This window comes from Sturnira hondurensis, unplaced genomic scaffold, assembly GCF_014824575.4.
Source record: "Sturnira hondurensis isolate 20B ecotype Veracruz unplaced genomic scaffold, ASM1482457v3 Scaffold0019216, whole genome shotgun sequence".
Lineage (NCBI taxonomy): Eukaryota > Metazoa > Chordata > Mammalia > Chiroptera > Phyllostomidae > Sturnira > Sturnira hondurensis.
This window is the reverse complement of record NW_028091847.1, coordinates 7858526-7878442: the sequence shown is the minus strand read 5'-3', so window position 1 is coordinate 7878442 and position 19917 is coordinate 7858526. Positions and strand designations below refer to the sequence as shown.

General features: G+C 44.0%; 1 protein-coding gene and 1 long non-coding RNA gene across 2 annotated transcripts in view; one reads left to right on the top strand and one right to left on the bottom strand.

The window, feature by feature from the left end:
- Positions 1 to 5366, top strand: part of HSD11B1 (hydroxysteroid 11-beta dehydrogenase 1) — a 32499-nt gene extending 27133 nt beyond the window's left edge. Inside the window, exons 5-6 of the mRNA XM_037027582.1 lie at positions 2885 to 3028; positions 4435 to 5366. Of these exons, the coding sequence (XP_036883477.1) occupies positions 2885 to 3028; positions 4435 to 4652 (362 nt within the window). The 3' untranslated portion in view covers positions 4653 to 5366. The remainder of the gene's footprint in view (positions 1 to 2884; positions 3029 to 4434) is intronic.
- LOC118974205 (uncharacterized) lies at positions 1169 to 19774 on the bottom strand. The gene is made up of 3 exons (XR_005063803.1): positions 19700 to 19774; positions 16597 to 16693; positions 1169 to 1281 (listed from the first exon to the last, which is right to left on the bottom strand). It is a non-coding gene; the product is annotated as an uncharacterized LOC118974205 (long non-coding RNA).
- Positions 19775 to 19917: the final 143 nt, after the last annotated feature.

The window sequence follows — 19917 nt, the reverse complement described above, 5'->3', positions numbered from 1 at the left end:
TATTTACAATAGCCAAGATCTGGAAATAGCCTAGATCCTATCAGTAGATAAGTGGATGCAAAAGCTATGATACATTTACACGATGGAATATTACACAGAATTCAAAAAGGAAGGAACTCTTACCTTTTGAGACAGCGTAGATAGAACTGGAGACTATTATGCTAAGTGAAGTAAGTCAGGCAATAAAAGACAAATACCATATAATCTCAGTTATAACTGGAATCTAAGGGACAAAATAAATTAATGAGGAAAATAGAACCAGAGGCAAGGAAACAAGGAACAGACTGGTGGTTGCAAGAGGGAATNGAACCTATGCATTCCTATGTTCATAGCATCATTGTTTACAATAGCCAAGATTTGGAAATAGCCTAGATCCTATCAGTAGATAAGTAGATGCAAAAGCTATGATACATTTACACGATGGAATATTACACAGAATTCAAAAAGGAAGGAACTCTTACCTTTTGAGACAGCGTAGATAGAACTGGAGACTATTATGCTAAGTGAAGTAAGTCAGGCAATAAAAGACAAATACCATATAATCTCAGTTATAACTGGAATCTAAGGGACAAAATAAATTAATGAGGAAAATAGAACCAGAGGCAAGGAAACAAGGAACAGACTGGTGGTTGCAAGAGGGAATTGGGGGGATATTGGGATTGGTTGGAAGATGAAGGGGTTAGACAAAGAACATACTTGCGTCACCCATGGACATGAACAACTGTGGGGATTGACTGCGGGAAGGTGGGGCTGGAGGGACAGAGGTAAAGAGGGGAAAATTGGGACAACTGCAATAGCATAAACCAGCTTAAAAAATTTAACTATGGAGTCTTTGGCCAATTACTATGTTCCCAGCCTCTGAACCTCAGCTGAAACCAGAGCAGGACAGGTCATATTTTAACGTCCTGTTACATATTATTTATTCCATTTTAATCAAGGTCTCTTAACTCACAAAACCTTTTTTTTAATAAAAATTGGGGTCTTTGGAGAGGTTTTGCCCTTTTCAGCTTTCTAAAATTACTAAATATATTTTCCAGACAGCAGAATGCAGAGTTTGCCTCATGCAAACTAAGTAACACTATATGAAAAAATGTTTAAGAACCATGTGGTCCATAGAAAACAAACTTCAATGAAATGCACCAAGGTTGTTTGGAACAGCAAACCTGGGAGATTCTTCTTTCTGCTTTTCTCTTTTACTCTCCTTTTGATACATTCCAGCTTTCCTTCAGTGAGCCCACACTGGCTCACAGTCCTTTATCTACAATTCCAAAGTCCAAAAAGCTATGGGGAAACGAATGAATAAACAAACAAATAAATAAATAAATAAAGCTCCGAAAACTAAGGACATTTTTTCAAAATCAATGCTACGTAACCACATTAACTTGAACTGAAGTCAGGTTACATAAAGCCTTTATCTCAGTGTGAGCTCTCAAATACCTTGCTGGAGAAATAATAAAGTGTTTGCTTACAGGATGCCTCCCCAGGACCTACGGGGAGTGTTATGTATTATAATATAAATGTATGCCCAATATCACCTTCTAAAATTAAAAAAAAAAGTTCTGAATTCTACAACACATTAGTCCCTAAAGGTCACGGGTAAGTGCTTATAAGCCTGAACTTCTCTGTAAAGGAGAAAACAGAACGAACCTCACCCACGGGCCAACGGTGAGGCGGCTGCAGCGATTCCAGCCCCCGCGTCCACCACACCCAACAGTGCTCAGCAGGAGGGAAACAGGGCTGCCACTTCAAGAAACTCTCCCAGAAGAACAAAATTCTCAAGTACCACTGTCCAAATGGGCCATTTGTTTATTCCTGTATCAATTATGGACAAGGAGAGTGGGGTTAAATAAATTATACAAGGCCACCCCTAGAGTTAGAGAGGGTATCAGTTTAATTCTGGCACATGGGCTGCATGAAAGTGAGGGGGACTATCAATGTAGATTAGGTTCAATTTTCCGATGCAGAAAACCTATGTCAGCCAATTAAATAAATGATAAGGTCAATCAAGTCTAGAAGGTAGACAATTTAGGGCTAGGATGGCACCTCCGTGGTCACCCAGCTTCCCTCCTACTCTCTCAGTGCTCTGCCATGCACGACAGATGGCTTCTAATTCATGGTCCAAGGCTGTTCTGGAGCTGCGGCAGTCATATCCACCCCCAGGGACCAAGAAGGAAAAGGAGTGGGGAGGGGGACACTGACTTCTTACTTTAAAGACGTAGCTCAGGAATCACGTGATACACTGCTGATTACAACCCACTGGACAGCGCGTTGTCACTTGGCAACGTCCGGCTCAAAGTAGCTGGAAAATGTGGACTTTATTTCAGATAACTATTGGCCCAGTCACACATCGGGGGTTCCACTACTAAGGAAGAAGGGCAGAAAATACATTGAGAGAATACTGGCCGTATCTGCAATAGTCGAAAACGTAAATAATTGAGGTTCTGTGACAGAAGAAGAAAGGGGAACTAAATTCTGAGTAGGCTGCCCAAAATGTGTCCTGGACCTCTGCTCTGGTCTTTGACTCATCCCTAGATGAGTTGGTATCAGACACTCCAGCTGGACCCCCTGTGTTACACACTCATTTCTAGAACTTGCCTGTAGAGTCATTTGAAGCCAAAACTCACAATTAAGGATGGAATTGAAGTGGTTCTCTAAAGAGATTTGTTTGTATTTTTAAGAGTTCTTTATATATTAATGATGGGGGAAAAAAAATTTTTTTATAAATTCAACAAAGCAAGATAATCTCTTTGGGACATGGAGAGAAACTATGACTCAAAGGGTGAAAGAACTCCACGGGAGTTACAAAGCCTGCTAAAACTAGAGCAAAGACCAGCTCTGCAGAGCTGAAATACATCACTTGTTAACTCATTTCTTTATTGTTTAGGGAAAATAGCTAATCCACTTCTTGCTCCGTATTCTGCAAGCAAGTTTGCTCTCGATGGGTTTTTCTCCTCCATTAGGAAGGAATACTCTGCGACCAAGGTCAACGTGTCAATCACTCTCTGTGTCCTCGGCCTCATAAACACAGGTAAGGTCAAGACATTGGAATAAATAGCCTGCAGGGGGACTGTCTGCCTTACCACTGTGGGTGAGGGAAGTGCTAACTCCCTGATTCATTTGGACTGACCTAAAAGCTAGTGAGAACTGGCTCTCATTTCATGAATGTGGCCGCAGTGGCTGTCACTAGTGAAGCCTCTGACTATTTTCTGACCACCTTCTTTCCATTGTGACCACCAGATACGCCGAGTGACACCACATTCGTCACCTAATCTTATTATGAACACCTATAGCCTCTTGAACTCTCCATGGCCGTTACTTTCCTCTCTGAGACTTATCAAATACAAGTTTGTTTTTCTTAATAACATCACCAGTAATAAGATGTAGCAGTCTACAACCCTTTGAGATGAGGCACTGAGAAAGACACAGCATTATTTTCATAGTATTCTTGCCAAAAATGCATTACCTCACTCCTATTATAAGAGAACAATGGGCAAACCCCTGAAAGACAAGGAAAGACTGCAGAACTATCACAGATTGGAGAGAAAATAAGCATTAAATACTAAGTGGAGTCCTGGGTAAGATCCTAGAACATAAAAAGGACATTAGTGAAAAAAAACACTAGGGCCTGTAGTTTAGTTAGTAATATTGTTCCAATCTCATCCTACCTGGTCTCAGGAATTGTGCAATGGTTACATATGATAGTGTGATTAGGGGAAACAGGGTGAAGCACATAAGGGAGGACTTTGCAAAGATTTCATAACTTTTCTGTAAGTCCAAGTGAAAGTTGATCAGCATGATGAGAAAACCATATAAAGAGTAATCGAATAAAGTGAGTAGCAGTTACAGAATGAGAAAGAGAGAGAGACACGTGGTGAAATGAGAAGGGATGGAGAGGGACACAGAAGCTGTGCAAGAAGAACATGAAAATTTGGAAGGAGAGGGAAAATCACACTAGAGTCTCCTTCTGAATGAAAGCGGTTAGTGATGACAAAAAAGCAAAGGTCTGAATTCTCGTCCATCTCTTCCTTTCACAAATCGGCAAATCATTGTCATACAGCGCTCTGGTTTTGCCCACTGACACTTCCCATTAGCTACTGGGTCATCATATGACTTCTCTCTGTTCTGCTCCCCCATGTTACTCCCTCTCCCCAACCAAAATATCCAAGAGAGGAACATGATTCAAATCTCTCAACTAATTAGCTCTAACTGCCCCCACAAATCTTCATCCGGGAAGGCAGGGCCTGTGTTAAGCCCAACAGGCCCTAAACATACCCAGTCTTCTCCGTGTATTTCCTACAGGGCCCGTGGGCATTGCAGAGCAAGCATTGGCAAGAAGCCCCTAATGCTGAAGTTATTGGTGTTTTTAGGCCTTCCTTTCACCGTGCGGACTCTGCTAGTCTGAAATAACCCCACTCTTCTCTGACCATTCTACAGAGACAGCCAAGGAGGCCGTTTCTAAGATAGTCAAAGACGAGGGAGCTCCAAAGGAAGACTGTGCCCTGGAGATCATCAAAGCCGGAGTTCTGCGCCAGGAGGAACTGTATTATGGCACATCGATATTGCCCCGTCTCCTGCTGAGAAATCCAGGGAGGAGCCTCATGGAATTTCTCTTTCTAAGAACTTTTAATGTGGACAAATTCATAAACAACTAGGAACTTCCTTAGGACTGGGCATGAGAAGGGAGCTTGGGACTGTTCTACCGGACACTTATCTAAGCTCCACCCCCAAAGGCATCCCCCCCAGAGACATAAATGCGTCTCCCCAGAAAGCTGCAAGTCACACCTCACATCTCACAGTTTGGAAAAGTTCCTCTAACACTTGCACAGTGGACATGTAATTGTAATGTAGGTCATGGGCCTGCAGTGGTGTCTATGAGTTTTGTCTTGTTTGGCTTGCTTAATCCCTTCACCTTTTTCAACCAGCCCCACGACACCCCCTCCCCTCTGACAGCTGTCAGCCTGCTCTCTTCCTGTGGGTCTGTTTCTATGTTGTTTGTTAGTTTATTTTGTTCATTAGATTTCACATAGGAGTGAGATCATGCGGTACTTGTCCTTCTCTGACTGGCTCATTTCACTTAGCATAATGCCCTCCAGCTCCATCCGTGCTGTTGCAAAGCGTAAGATTTCCTTCTTTTCTACGGGAACATGCAGTTGTAAAATTGTTAGTAACCATGGGTATAATTACAAGGTAGTTAGATCAAATTTACCTCATACATAATAATGCTATGATGCTTAATATAATATTAGTTATAACAAAGTCACATAGACTTCATAAATCATAACTGGTGGTTATAACTTCATTTCATTTGGTGTTCTCTTTTAAAACCATAACCAATGCAAGTAAAAGTTATCAATGTTTATCTCTTATTTTGTGGTCTAAATCTTTTCATTGTTTTTGAATTGAGGAAATCACCCTACTCCTCATTTAATAGACATGATGCCTTTACTACAGTGTATATTTCAGATAAGTTTTCTATTGTTTTTTTATGGCTCCTCTAGGAAGGAGAGCGCCTGGGTGTGAATCACTAGGGGAAAACCACAGAAGGGGAGGCCCCTGACAACTTGAGCCATAGAACCTGGGCTCGTTTATTGCACTCAGAGTACATCAAGCAACAACACATGTAAAGGCTCAACTGAATTTTAGAAGTTCAGAGAGAAGCAGTTGGAGTTCAAATCCTGCCACTCATTCATTCCGTCAACAACTACTCATCAAACACCTGCCAGGTACCACCTGACTACAACGAAATAGGAAACAAGGCATCAACTATATTGACAGTTCAACGAAGCCCTAATTAGGTCCCCCAAAAGTAAGAGATGGCAAGCTGGGTAATTTTAGTAGAGTTTAATAACAAGGGGATTATTTACAAAAGTGTGGGCAACGTGGAAGGGCAATCAGAAGAGAGAGAATGCCTCAGGGCTAGTTGCAGCTGTTTCCAGCCTAGGCCCACCTTAGGAACAAGAGGAGAGAGCCATTATGAAAACCCAGAGAGAGACAGAACTGTTTGGACCGTGCCACGTGGGAGGAGCCACGCCATTCAGTTCAGGGATGCAACCAGCACGCCAAAGACCTTGAAGGAGAGATCTGGGAGAAGAAATACCTCAGTGCCACTCTCTTCCCTCGCTCTGGTTTCCTGCTGATGTTTTCTGTTAGCTGAACAGAGGGGAAGGGAACAGATGGACAGAAACCATACAGGACAGCCTGCCCCATGCACAGAGCAGGGTAGAAGAGGATGGAGAGTGTTCTGGAAGGACAGGCAGTATATCCAGTAGAACCCAACACTCTCAAATGTAGGGTTTCCATGGTTAGAGATTCTGGAGCACAAGACATGGGCCTGGAAGCATAGGACAAATTTCCCTTACCTGCCTTTTAATCTAAATGACTGGAGAGCAAAACAGACCAGAGTCCACTGAGCCTGCCAATCACATGGACAAGGAGCTGGATCTGAGAGTGTGTGTGAATATGAGTGGACTTTTCTTAGAAAGAGGTCCTCCCAGGCTCCCTCAGTGCAGAGAGCAGGAGAGACCTGACTGCATCTGTGTGCGAGAAAATGGACCAAAAACCCAGGTTTCTGACTATATAGCATAATAACACACATGCCCACAAGTACACACAGTAGTAGCATGTGACCTAGTGGATGTCTGGGTGTCTGACCAACCAGAGCAACACCTGCTAGTCTCCTGTAGAAATGAGGCTCCCACAGCACAGACTTTCGTGATAAGATGAAATGCAGTCATTCCTTTACCGAAGGGTAGGGACACTATTAAAAATGAGTCAGAATTTGCTTGAGGAAAAATTAAGCTCGTGCTAAATGAAGCTCTCCCCAAAACCCAAAGGGGAAGATCACAGAAATTCGGTCTGAGACCTGAAATCATAAATTACTGTCTTCATTAGCATGACTTTATGATGCCATCGTCCTTATCAGCGTGATTTTACCATTCCAAGCAACTTTTGTCCAGGAAGATAAGTGTTGCAAATCCACTTTAAAATGCTCAACTTTTCGACAGAGAGCATGAAGTGACTGTTAACCTTTCATGAGTCTTTGGAACGCTCTCCTCACTATTCTCCCCAGTGCCAAACAGTTGCATCGGGACCCTTGCCCAGTCCTGATCCAGCCTCCACACTGAAGAGCAACCTGGAACTAGTCTCCAGCACCTCACAAATTCCCTAACTTTGCCCTCCCCACTCCTAAAAGCTACTGAGACTCCATCAAGGTAGTTCCCCTCGCCTACCTAGGTAAACAATAAAGTCAGCCTTACCTTACGGACAGGGGGTTGTAGGGATCTTTTCAGGGAGCCAGCATTCCACCAGCCCTTCCCAAAGGCCAGCTTGCAGGCCCACATCCAGTTCCTAACCTGGCTTCCCTGACCCCTAGATATCTGCCCCCTCTCTCTGGAGGGGCAGGGGTTCCAACAGCTGGAGCTAAGCTCCAATTTCAGTGGCAGCAGAAGCACCATGGCTCTTGTCATTGCCCAAGTTCCACTTAGAGGAACCTATTCTGCCCAGCTCACTTTATCACGACGACCTCAAAAATAAATGTACAAGGATGTCATTTTCACATTGGACGTGGAATTCACTTCTCACCCACACTGACTCAAAAATTCAGCATTTCACCCTGGTTGGTGTAGCTCAGTGGATTGAGCGCGGGCCTGTGAAGCAAAGGGTCGCCGGTTCGATTCCCAGTCAGGGCACATGCCTGGGTTGCAGGCCAGGTCCCCAGTAGGGGATACGTGAGAGGCAACCACACATTGATGTTTCTCTCCCACTTTCTCCTTCCCTTCCCCTCTCTCTAAAAATAAGTAAAATAAAATAATTCAGCATTTCTTTCTGGAATCCAAAAGCAATTCTACTCCCACTGAGTGAGCACTGTTGCTTACTTCTGATCTTTTGGAGGGGAGAAGGACGACAGAGTTCACATTCATTCAGCGTGAATCATCTAACTCCAGAGACCTCCCTTGGCCAGGTCTCTCTCAAAGAGCTGCCTCCAGGCTCCACCTTGTGTATGACTCTGACGCCCAGAGAATTCCACTCCCTCCCTCCTTCCCCTCCCTTGTTTATCATGCACTGTGGGTTCTGACTCCAACTTGAGGCCATTTAACAATTTTTTTCAACAAAGATATTCTCTTACCACAAGAATTATTGCACTACTGTTAGGAAAATAAAAAATGCACTAAACATTACATTTGTGGCTAGGGCTAACCCTAACCCCCCCTAAAAAAAGGTTAAAAACAATCTTAATGTCTATCCACGGGGGATCAATATTACTAAGTCACTGTATGATGATAAAAAGGAATGAGGTAGATGTCTATGTCCTCGCATGCAAGGACCCTCAAGACATACTGTTAAGTGTATAAAACAAGTTGCTTACAAATACATATAATATAATCCATTTTATGTTAAAATGTTTAACACACGCATGCCTTCCTGTCGTGTGTGTGTGTGTGTGTGTGTGTGTGTGTGTTTGTGTATTTAATAGAGAGGCTAGCGTATACAACTCACTATTCTAAGACCTGACAAAATTAGGAGCTTCTCTCTGAGAAGCAGACCTGTGATTCTTGTAACGGCACTGTTATGGGTTGGAATGGGCCCCCCCAAAAAACATATGTTGAAGTTCTAATCCCCAGTACTTCAGAACAAAACAGTCGCTTCATTCATAAATCTTCAGGCTGGGCACGGCTCCGAGAACACAGCACGTTCCTGCTCCACCGAGCACAGCAAGGGTGGCTCGAAGGCCGTGATTGAGAAGCACTTGAAGGCTTGACCATACATGTGTCTGGTGCCTGAACTGGAAAAACTGGAACAGCTGGAACCTGGCACAGCTAAGAGCTCCGTGGGCACCACTACCTCCTGGTAGCTTCTCCACAGGGTGTCTCAGAATAGCAGCTTCCAGGTTGCTGGACTTCTTACTTGCGGCTTGGGGCTCCCTACGTGTCCCTAGAGAAAGAGCCAGGCAGAAACTATGTTGCTGTTTATGACCAACCATATGCTATTGGTTGAAGCAGTCAGGAAGACCCAGCCCAATTCAAAGGAGAAGGAAAAAACAGACCCCACCTCTTGGTAGAGGAGTGTCATGTCCCATCAGAAAAAACAACATGTGGGAGGGGGTGGACATTGGTGAGACCATCCACCACACCCCCTCTACTAGGATGTCAGCTCCACGGGGCAGAGAGCCATTTAGCCCAGGGTGTGTCCAGAACCTAGAGGAGTGCCTGGCACGTAGGTGCCGAATCACAGATGGTCATGAGCTGCCTGGAGGCAGGAGATAAAACATGACACCAGTCCCCGAATCAGAGGCTTCTGTGGGTGACACAAACAGGAAAAGAAGCTAAAGCGTCAGCAGGACAGAGGGGAGAGATGGACGAGGAGGAAAGGAGATGAGTGTCGAGCCAGAAGCACGAGCAAATGACAAGTTTACAGCCAAAGTCAAGTAAAATTAATTTTGCTTCTAGCCTGAACTTTCAGGGGTCTCCTTAGGCCCAAAGACATACTAAGACTTCAGCCTCAGCTCAGTATAAACCAGAAACTCCCTGGTTCTTCTCACTTATCACTTACTGGACTGCATGGAGAAAGCAAGAGCAGCTATGAAACAATACTGGTGTTAGTAAACTGAACCTTTGACCTTTCCAAGAGGGCGCTGGTAAATGTTTAAAAACTGGCTTTCCAGAATAAGGGGGAAAGAACACCAATTTGTAATATTTGCTTTGTTCATAAGTACTCTCACCCTGGTTGATTCCAAGCCACCAACTGACCTCACTGAATGTTTACGAGAAGAGAGATGCGCCATCGGCCCTCTCAAACCTGTGCTTGGCGCCAGCACACGGCCCTGACTCCCACTTTCCACATTCTGGGAAGAATCAGCTTAAAGGCCCAGCTGTAGGTCTGTCTCCTCCAAGGACATGAAAGTGACAGAACAGTTTGTTTCTACCATTGTCAGGAAAAGAGAAGGAACCAGTGGTCCCAAAGGCGGGGTACTCACACCTTTCAGCTCTGAGGGTGTCAGCATCTTGCACGATGAAGTCCACAGCCTCAACTGAATTGTCAGCGAGTCCTAAAGCGGACCTTCATGCTCGCTAGCACTGCACTCCCATGAGTAACAGAACACCTCGCTGGCAGTGCCTGAAGCCAGTAGACATTTCTTTTCCTCCCGTCACAAAACACCTGGGAAGGACAGACCAGGGCCTCAGGGAGCCAGGCTCCTTCTGTCTTCCTACTCAACTATCCATCCTCCTTCCCGTCGCCGTGCGGGCACAAGACATCTGCTCCACCTTCGGCATCATGCTGTGTTTCAGAAAAGAGCAACAAGAATGCGAAGGACAAAAGATGTGCGTGCGGCACGCCAGATGAGCCTGACCCTTGATAAAAAGCCAACTGGGAAGCCCTATCCATGACTGCAGCTCACATCCCATGGGCTGGACTCACATCGTGCGATCACCCCTCCCTTTAAGAGAGATTGAGAAATGGAGCACTTTCTCACCCCCCAAAAGTGGGGTTCTGTTAGGCAACTGAAAGTATTTGTCACAAACATAAATCACAATGGAAACAAGGACATAGTCAGAACAAAAGGAGACATTTCCTACCATGTCAGGCTCTTAACCATGGTGGCAGCAGCCGTTCCCACTGACCTCTGCAAGGTCCTGATTTGTCACAGGACCACCACCACCACCACCCATGCAGAAGAACATCCTAGGCTTCCCATCTCCTCAAATTTTCCTCTAAGAAACTGTGATTCCCTCCCCTCAGTAAAGAATGCATGAATGGCCCCAGACATGAAGTAGCAGGGAGCCCTGAGGTGACCTCAGAGGTACTGACTCACATGGGCAAAATGGACAGTCGTCCCAAATGCCAGAGAGCTCCTGCTCAAGGACAATTAGGTTCCACCTCACCACCCGAGTCTGTCCACACAGGCTGGACCTTCTTCCTTGACTGGACTGCTCTGAGCCAGCATCTCAGACCCAAAGCATCAAAGATTCTCCATAGCACTGGCCTCCAAAACTTTTGATTACAGACCTCATTGTTTAAAAAAATGACTAGGCATAGTATTTCTAATAGATATATAGTTATTATTTTTATAATATATGCACATAATATGTACTAACCTAAAACATATGCAAAATAGAAATCTTTAAAAGACAAGATAAAAATCAATAGAAATTCTAGTCTTTTCTCCCCATAACTCAGTGGTTCCTCTGACATGTCCCCTGTGCAGACCATGACTCTGAAGTTACATTAGAGAAAGAAGGCAGCAAAGGGAGCTGTGCAAACCAAACTAATTTGCAGTGTCAGGGGGGAAAAAAACTACATTAGCCGCTCTGACGCAGCGGTCATAATGTCTCACAGTGTGTCCATCCAGCAACTCTGCCTCCCTGCCAATGTCTCAGCACCCCGAAATCTCCATCCCACTTGAGAGTCACCAGTTCGTGGAGAATGCCGAGGAAAGGCAGGGTGCCCCTCAGTACTAAATCCTCAGTACTAAATCCTCCCTCCTCTCGGCAGTTCTTCACCTAAGTTCTCTAGTTCTTAGACCTACAAGTGGTCTAGTCAGACTTAGAATGTGCCTGAGTTCTCTCATTTTTAAAAGGAGGGGAGGGGAGAGGGATGGGAACAGGGCAAGTGTGAAAGGATGAGGCAGATGAGAAAGAGAGGGAAATTTCAAGAGGGTAAAACAGGACTCAGAGCCCTGGCTGGTGTAGCTCAGTGGATTGAGCACAGGCCTGTGAACCACAGGATCGTGGTTCGATTCCCAGTTAGGGCACATGCCTGGGTTGCAGGCCAGTTCCCAGCGGGGGACCCATGAGAGGCAACCATACATTGATATTTCTCTCCTTCTCTCCTTCCCTTCTCTAAAGATAAATAAATAAAAATAAAACAGGAAAACAGGGCTTAGAACCCCACAGGAGGAAGAATCCAAGAGAAGCAGCCTTAAGTCTGCACGGATCCAGAACACGCAGGGCGAGGGCAGGGACAAGGGGCAGAAGGTACTGCCACACGGAAAACGGATTCTTAAGAAATAGAAAAGTGCCCGATGAAAGAAATCCCACTGCGTTTGGGAAGGCTTTGGAAACGGGAGTTTCAGGGAAGGAGGATAAGGAAACAGAGGTCAAAGGGGAAGGCGCATCGGTGGTTGTGGAAGCTGAGGGACAGATCAAAAGACCCACACAGGTGCGGCCTGAAAGACCCAGAGAATGTCAGTGTTGTGCCTGTCTGTGCGGTGCTTTGCTGGCCTGGGACTGTTGGGTTGCTGAACCTCCCTCCTACTGTCCTTGAACAGTCCTGAAGTAACCTGAATTCCAGGTAACAGAGTGAACCAACAGCCGCACCACCCCAGGACCAAAGTGGAAAACTATTCTACTGAAGACTTTTTCACGTCTTCTTTTTGTCGTCAGAGGTAGCAGCGCCACCTCGTGACTGACGGTGGTGGTGTACCAAACTGCACCCTAATTTCTTTCCCCACTTCGTGCCCAGTTCTTTCTGCTCAAGGGCTACCACCAACCCTTCACAGCGTGTGCCTACTTATGAGTCATCGCTTAGGACGGATGAACAGACTTAGTGAAGGCGGGGCAGAACTCAGTCATCTGTTACGGCCGCCTGGCCCTAGCAGCCAAGGACACCTTTGGCTTTGAGCTGTGGGGAGCTAGAGCTGTTCAATAGCGACAGCTAGTGGTCACCCTCAAAAGCAAGGTGCTCCGAGGTTCACAGGGAAAGAAAAATCAAGGTGCGGGGAAATCGAGACAGATCTTGGCTATGAGTACGGGCTGGCATACATCCAAAGCCATTCTTGGCTAAAATGGTAAGCAGAAAGCCCAAGCTCTTTAACATGATGTGCAACGACCCTGGCTACCTCTCCAGCGACATCTCGGGCCACTTACTCTGTTTTTGATTCCTGAGGACATGGAACTGCCCGTACTCAAGGCACCCTGCTGTTTCCACCGTGCCTTGACCCACGTCATCTCTTCTACCTTGACAGGTCTTCACTCCCGCCATTGTCTGCTCAACCCCTGCTCACCCGTGAAGATTCAGCTCCATCATTAACCCCCTCCAAAAAAAGTTTCTTCCCTTACACTAAGCTGGGATGAGTGCTTTTCCACCCTATCCAGTGCCTCTATCATTTTTTGTCTATCACTTGAATTCGCTACACTCTAAATTTACTGAATACAGATTTTAGTATGTACAAAGATTAGGTTAATGTTTGAGATATAAAGGACTCAATGTTATATAGACTTTAAGTCATCCTAAGAGCGGTGGGACCTTCACGAGTAAATGTGTTCTTAGGATCAGAGGGAGCTGGTTTATATGGATAGGAGTTCCTGCCCTTGACCCCTAGGTTGGTCTGTCCTCATGCAAATGAGTACTCCAAATCTTCATAGTTTGATTGGCCAAAAGGCACTGTCATGATTGTTCAAAATAGAACACCTCTGATTGGCTAGAGCTGTGCAGTTCTGATTGGATGGGATAAGCCTTAGCCCTATCTGACTGGTTGAAATAGGATTCCAGGAATTCCTTTGTAAGGGCTGGCTCAGTGAGCAGAAACACAGTGCAGGAGGCAGTTCAGCACGGAGGCAGGCCGCCCGCTGCCTGCTTCTCCATGAAGAGCAGTTTGTGTGAGAGGCCCCTATGCAGACATGGCTGCTAGGCTATATTTTTTTAAATTTGAGCTCAGTCAGCCACCAGCAACCCTTTTTAGTAGGTGTATTTTTTTTCTCAGGGTTCACACTTATTTTCATTTTTCTTATGTCTACTAAATTGTACTTACTAATGGTTAATAATTATCTTGAGCAGTGCTGGGTAGACTGTTTAATGGCTACTGTTTAATAATAAGAAAATTATTAAACTTTATGAAAGATTATAACACTAAAAGGGAAAAGTTGAAAAAACGTACAAACATGAACAATGTCTATAACATAGTATCAAGCAAGAAGACAAACACGTAATTGTGGGATTACTACACTTAAATTTTGTTGAAAAAAAAGATGTGTATACAGACGAAAACTGAAAAAGAATGTGAAAATGCAAAACTATTTGTGTTTGAGTAGCAGTATTAAGGCCTTTGTTTTTCCATTTGAAAAATTCTTTTGATTGTATTATATCACAATTTTTATATAAATAAAAAAGGGAAGCAAAAGAAAATCTGAATGCTTTCTGACCCATTTATTTCTCCTTCAAGCTACTTTCACTATTAGTCTGCAAAGCAAGCCTTCGAGCGCTGTCTGCAGAGTGGGCCCACAGCAGTCTACTGTGCCAGAACTTCGTTGAGATCAGTTTTAGGTCAATTTTACTGCATTAATTTAAATATTCTGTTATGGATAATAGATTAGCTGAGCATAAAATAGATCGAGCCCTGGCTGGTGTAGCTCGGTGGATTGAGCACAGGCCTGTGAACCACACGATTGCAGTTCAATTCCCAGGCAGGGCACATGCCTGGGATGCAGGCCAGTTCCCAGCAGGGGACTCACGAGAGGCAACCATACATTGATGTTTCTCTCCTTCTCTCCTTCCCTTCCCTTCTAAAGATAAATAAATCAAATCTTTTTTTTAAAGATTTGATTTATTTATATATTTATCTCTAGAGGGGAAGGAGAGAGGGAGAGAAACATCAATGTATGGTTGCCTTTTGTGCATCCCCTGCTGGGAGTTGGCCTGCAGGGAACCCACCTGCAACCCAGGCATGTGCCCTGACTGGGAATTAAACCGCAATCCTCTGGTTCGCAGGCACACGCTCAATCCACTGAGCTACACCAGCCAGGGCTTAAATAAATCAAATCTTAAAAAAATAGATCAAAAGGTTAGTGTAGAAATGTGTAAAATGTATAGAAAGAGCTCTGGAGGATATTTCAGTATGGAATTCGAGACAACCTGGAAAATAATGGAGATAGTTAAACTGAAGCTGTGGGAAGAGGTGACAGTTTAACCAGAAAGCAGAATTGCCAGTTTCAGAAAGAGGGTAACACTATTAAATAATAATTATATTGGAGAGCAAACGTCTCTGGAATTAGAATGTCAATGTGAGTATAGTTACTACTGTTGAGGCCCTCCGTGTTCTGGTCTACCTTCCTGTTTCCTCTTCTGTCTGTTCTGTATGTAACACACACACACACACACACACACACACACACACACAGCCCTCTGCTCCCAACCCAGGCCTAAGGCTCCTGTCAGAGCCTTCAAGGTCAAAGCTAGTGAGACCATCCTTCTCAGAAGCCTCTGATGCAAACTCATCTGTCTTTCTCAATGCTGAGACCCACAAGAATGGATCCATAGTTAGTCATGCCTTAGGCTTAAATCTTTTAGATTCTTAGCACCTATAAAACAGACGAATCTCTTGCTAATATTAATCATCTCTCACAGCATAACTGAGGATTTATTATACTAAAAGGTGTACTATCTACAAGGACACAAAACAACCAAAGAAAGAAGAGGGCTGAGAATTCAGTCCTGCCGCAAGTGGGAAGTTGCAACTTCAGAGTCAACCATGCAAATGTAGATGTAAAGGACATATTTACGTTCCTCCTGGTGGGTTTAGACTGTAGCAGCTTTGACAATATTTGTGCATAAGATGTTTATGTGGACATCTAGTTACCAGCTAGACACTCGAAAGGCCAAGAGAGTTTGCAGGTCACTCATTGGGAAGACCATAAAAGGGAATAGATTTAAGTATGCCAAACCTGAGCCACTCTGTGAGACTTGGAGTTCCAAGGTCCCCTCACCATGCACCCCTTCTACCTTCTGCAAAACTTGGGGTGCAAAGGCCACCACGGCCTATCCTATTAAGAGTGTCGGTGGCATTATTCTAGAATAAATTGGATTTGATGAATTCATTAATAAGAAAACATTGAAGGGAATATAGGGGAGGATTTTAAGGCAAGAACCATTCTGATGAGCAGTATTGCTCTTTCCCAAAAGATGGATAGGGAGTCACCCAGTAGGGTGGGAGGGGACGCAGGGTTAGAACAAATAGCACCCTTTCTGGGTTTAACTTAGTGCTGTCTCTTGCAGTACAAGAAAAGGCATATTGCCCTGGCTGGTGTAGCTCAGTGGATTGAGCGTGGGCCTGCGAACCAGACGATCGCGGTTTGATTCCCGGTCAGGGCACATGCCTGGGTTGCGGGCCAGTTCCCGGCAGGGGCAAGTTCCCAGCGGGGGATGCATGAGAAGCAACCGTACATTGATGTTTCTCTTCCTGTCTCCTTCCCTTCCCCTCTAAAGATAAATAAATAAAATATTTAAAAAAGAAAAGGCATATTACCTGACTGGTGTAGCTCAGTGGATTGAGCACAGGTCTGCAAACCAGAGGATCGCGGTTCGATTCCCAGTCAGTGCACATGCCTGGGTTGCAGGCCAGGTTCCCTGCAGGCCAACTCCCAGCAGGGGACGCACAAAAGGCAACCATACATTGATGTTTCTCTCCCTCTCTCCTTCCCATCTAAAGATAAATAAATAAATAAAATCTTTAAAAAGGCATATTAGCAGTTTAAAATTTTCCCTTTCATAGTTGCAATTCTGTCTAGTACCCCAACGCCACAATAAAATCTGATAATCCTATACATGCTTGTGTGATATTGTAAAGGATAACGCAACAGCAGTATAAATTGAATTGTCACTTACCCTATATTCCCCCTTTCATGGGAGCCCATAGAGGGTCCAGCATCTAGCAAGGAGACCATGTCCCAAAGTTCCAGGATGTGACCATCAACAAACGGACCTGGAAATAGTGAGGAGAAGCACAAAGTGCTGGCCAGTAAATGCCGAGTGACCTGCTCAGGATTGACATAAATTCTCCTCGGTACTGACCCCTACTAGAAAAAAGGGACCCTCGGGTACAGGCTGGCTGGTGGTTAGATGACATACCTCCACTAGAGCTTACATTGATTAATTCAAATTTTCTTTTTTAAATCAATTAATTAATTAATTATTTTTTAGACAGAGGGAATGAGAGGGAGAGAAACATCAGTGTGTGGTTGCCTCTCATGCACCCCTACTGGGGACCTAGCCCTCAACCCAAGCATGTGCTCTGACTGAGAATCAACCCAGTGACTGTTTGGTTCACAGGCCGGCACTCAGTCCACTGAGCCACACCAGCCAGAGCTAATTCAAGTTTTCTTGAATCTTTTTTACCCCAATTTTCAGGACAGTGTATTTATACAAGTGACTCTAAAATTATTTTTATAGACAATATGTTATGTTTATTTTCCATGTCTACTTCATACATTTTATAGATGTGCTTTCTCTGTGTTTTCATTGATTTAGCTAGCTGGTCATTTATTTTACTAATTTTGTTTTTTATTGGTACTTCTATCTCTCACCACACACACACACAAGAACCAGCTCCTGGATTTATTTACCAGTTCTGCTTTGAATTCCAACCTCACATTGTTTTCTCCTTTGCTTTCTTTCTATTTTCACTTCCTTTTCTTCATTTTTTATGACCATTTATTAGAAATTTGTTTAAAAATAAATAGCTAATTTATTCCCAATCTTCCTTATTTCAGTGATATAAACACTTAAGATTATGCAGCAAGAGATAAGGGGACAGTCACCTACAAAGGAGTGCCCATCAGACTGTCAGCGGATTTCTCAAAAGAGACCTTACAGGCAAGACGGGGCTGGAAAGAAGTATTCCAAGTCATGAAATCCAAACACCTACAGCCAAGATTGCTTTATCCAGCAAAGTTTTCATTTAGAATGGAAAGACAGATAATGTGCTTCTCAGATAAGATCAAATTCAAGGAGTTCATCATCACCAAGCCTTTATTATATGAAATCTTAAAGGGACTTATCTAAAGGGAAAAAGAAGATAAAAATATGAACAGTGAAAGACAGCAAACTCACAGTTATTAACAACCACTCCTAAAACAAAAGCAAACCAAGAGGACAGCTAGATCAGGAGTGGAACCATAGAAATGAAGAACACATGGAGGGTTAGCAACAGGGGAGTGGGAGGAGGAGAAGGGGGGAGAAGGTACAGAAAATAGCATAGACAGTAGGTAGAAAATAAATGGGGGAAGGTCAAGAATAGTAGGGGAAATATAGAATCTAATGAACTTGAGACACGTGGTCATAAACTAAAGGGGGGGAATGGTGGGGGAGGGGGTGTGCAGGGTAGGAGGAGAATGAAGGGGGGAATAGAACAACAACTGTAATGGTATAATCAATAAAATATTTTTTTAAAAAAGATTATGAATTTTCCTTGGATCATGCCTTGGTCAGACCTCAGAGATTTTTGTCCTTAATGTTCTCATTAGTATTGTTTTCAGGCATTCTTTTTTAAAAAAATATTTTATTCATTTATTTTTTAGAGAGAGGGGAAGGGAAGGAGAAAGGGAGGGAGAGAAACAACAAAGAAGGGAGGGTGAAAGATAAACATCAATCACTTCCTTCCCATAAATGCCCCAACTGGGGACCGAACCCAAACCCCAAGCGTGTGCCCTGACTGGGAGTCAAACCAGTGACCTTTCGCTTTGCAGAATGATGCCCAGTCAACAGAGCCACACTGGTCAGGGCTCAAGGGACTCTTAACTGTGATGTGGTTTTCTCTATATTTCGAGTAAAGCAGAAGAATTATTTTCCAAAACGTTGAACTATTTATTTATTCCCACTTTTGTTATTTCTAATTTTATCATACGGTCAGAGAATTCTGGCATAACAAATCAACTTTTTTTAAACGTACTGAGGTTTGCTTTATAATCATTATGGTCATTTTTTAGGCTCTATGGCCCTTTAAAAATAATGTGGGTTCTCTCTTTTCAGGATGTGTTTCTTTCTCTTTCTCACCATGTAGATATGGAAGTAGTATAACCTTATTAATTGCATTGTTCTCAGAGCAAAGTGTTAGGAGGTCAAGCTCTGAGGTCAAGCTCTGACGTCAAGCAAGTCTGTGTGACCATGAGCAAGCATATCATTAACCTCTCCAAACCCCAGTAAAAGTGGGTGGAGTAGCTCACTGAGCACATAGCCCTAAAAGGGCTTTGACCTTCATATGTACTTCTTTCAAGCTCAAATAGTTGGTCCACAGGAACTCCTATTACAAAGACCCTCCCACCCCACCCCTTCCTTTCTGATGTTCTGGTGCCCTAAACTCCCCAGGCCCTCTCACTATTCTATACCCATGAAATTCTCTGATTCTTACCCCCAGTGCCTGTATCCTCTACCCATTCCTTCTCTCCATATGTCAAACTCCAAACACAGGACCTCAGGCTGTTGTCTCTCATCCGGAGGGAATACGACATCTGCCTTTAGTCATGGTGCTTGAGAATCCACCCTCTGCCCTTCTCCCTGTCTACGCCCGTCCTTTTTCTCCTCGGAGAATGGGGGAAGTAGTGGGCAGTGAAGAAGATTGTGACATACTCCCCATATGCTAATAGGTGTTCTTGTAGCTATTTAAAAGTCTCATTATGTGACTCACGTGTGTCAAGCCTTGGAAGTCGTAGGCACCATGTAAATCGCCCAACCACGTACTGAGTGCGCCGTTCAGACACGGTGAACTGCACCGGGTTACAAAGCTACTTGGTTAACTTATCCCCATCCGGTTCCCTTTCTACTATCTTATCCTGAACTTTGGGGGAATTTCCTGACTTCTTGGGAATTTTCTTTGTAAATGCATACAGATCAGTGCCTTTTCATTTTCCCCCAAATTTCCTAGTCCATTGACTAGAAAATATTTTATAAGATTCTGACTGCTATTGCTCCCTTCCTCACCCAGCCACCCAACCTTTTTGTATCTCACCGTTGCTTCAGAAAGGAGCGCATTCAAAGCTGGCCTCATTCCAGAATTACTAAAAAGACAACGATACTTCAGAAGAGCAGAAACTCTTCACAACACCAGGACTGGGAAGAGGTAACTAAAGGAAAGAGAAAGTTGAAGACCTACCGGGAATAGCTTTTCTAGGTGAAAACAACATTTTTCCCCTCATCGAAACTGTAAGGTTT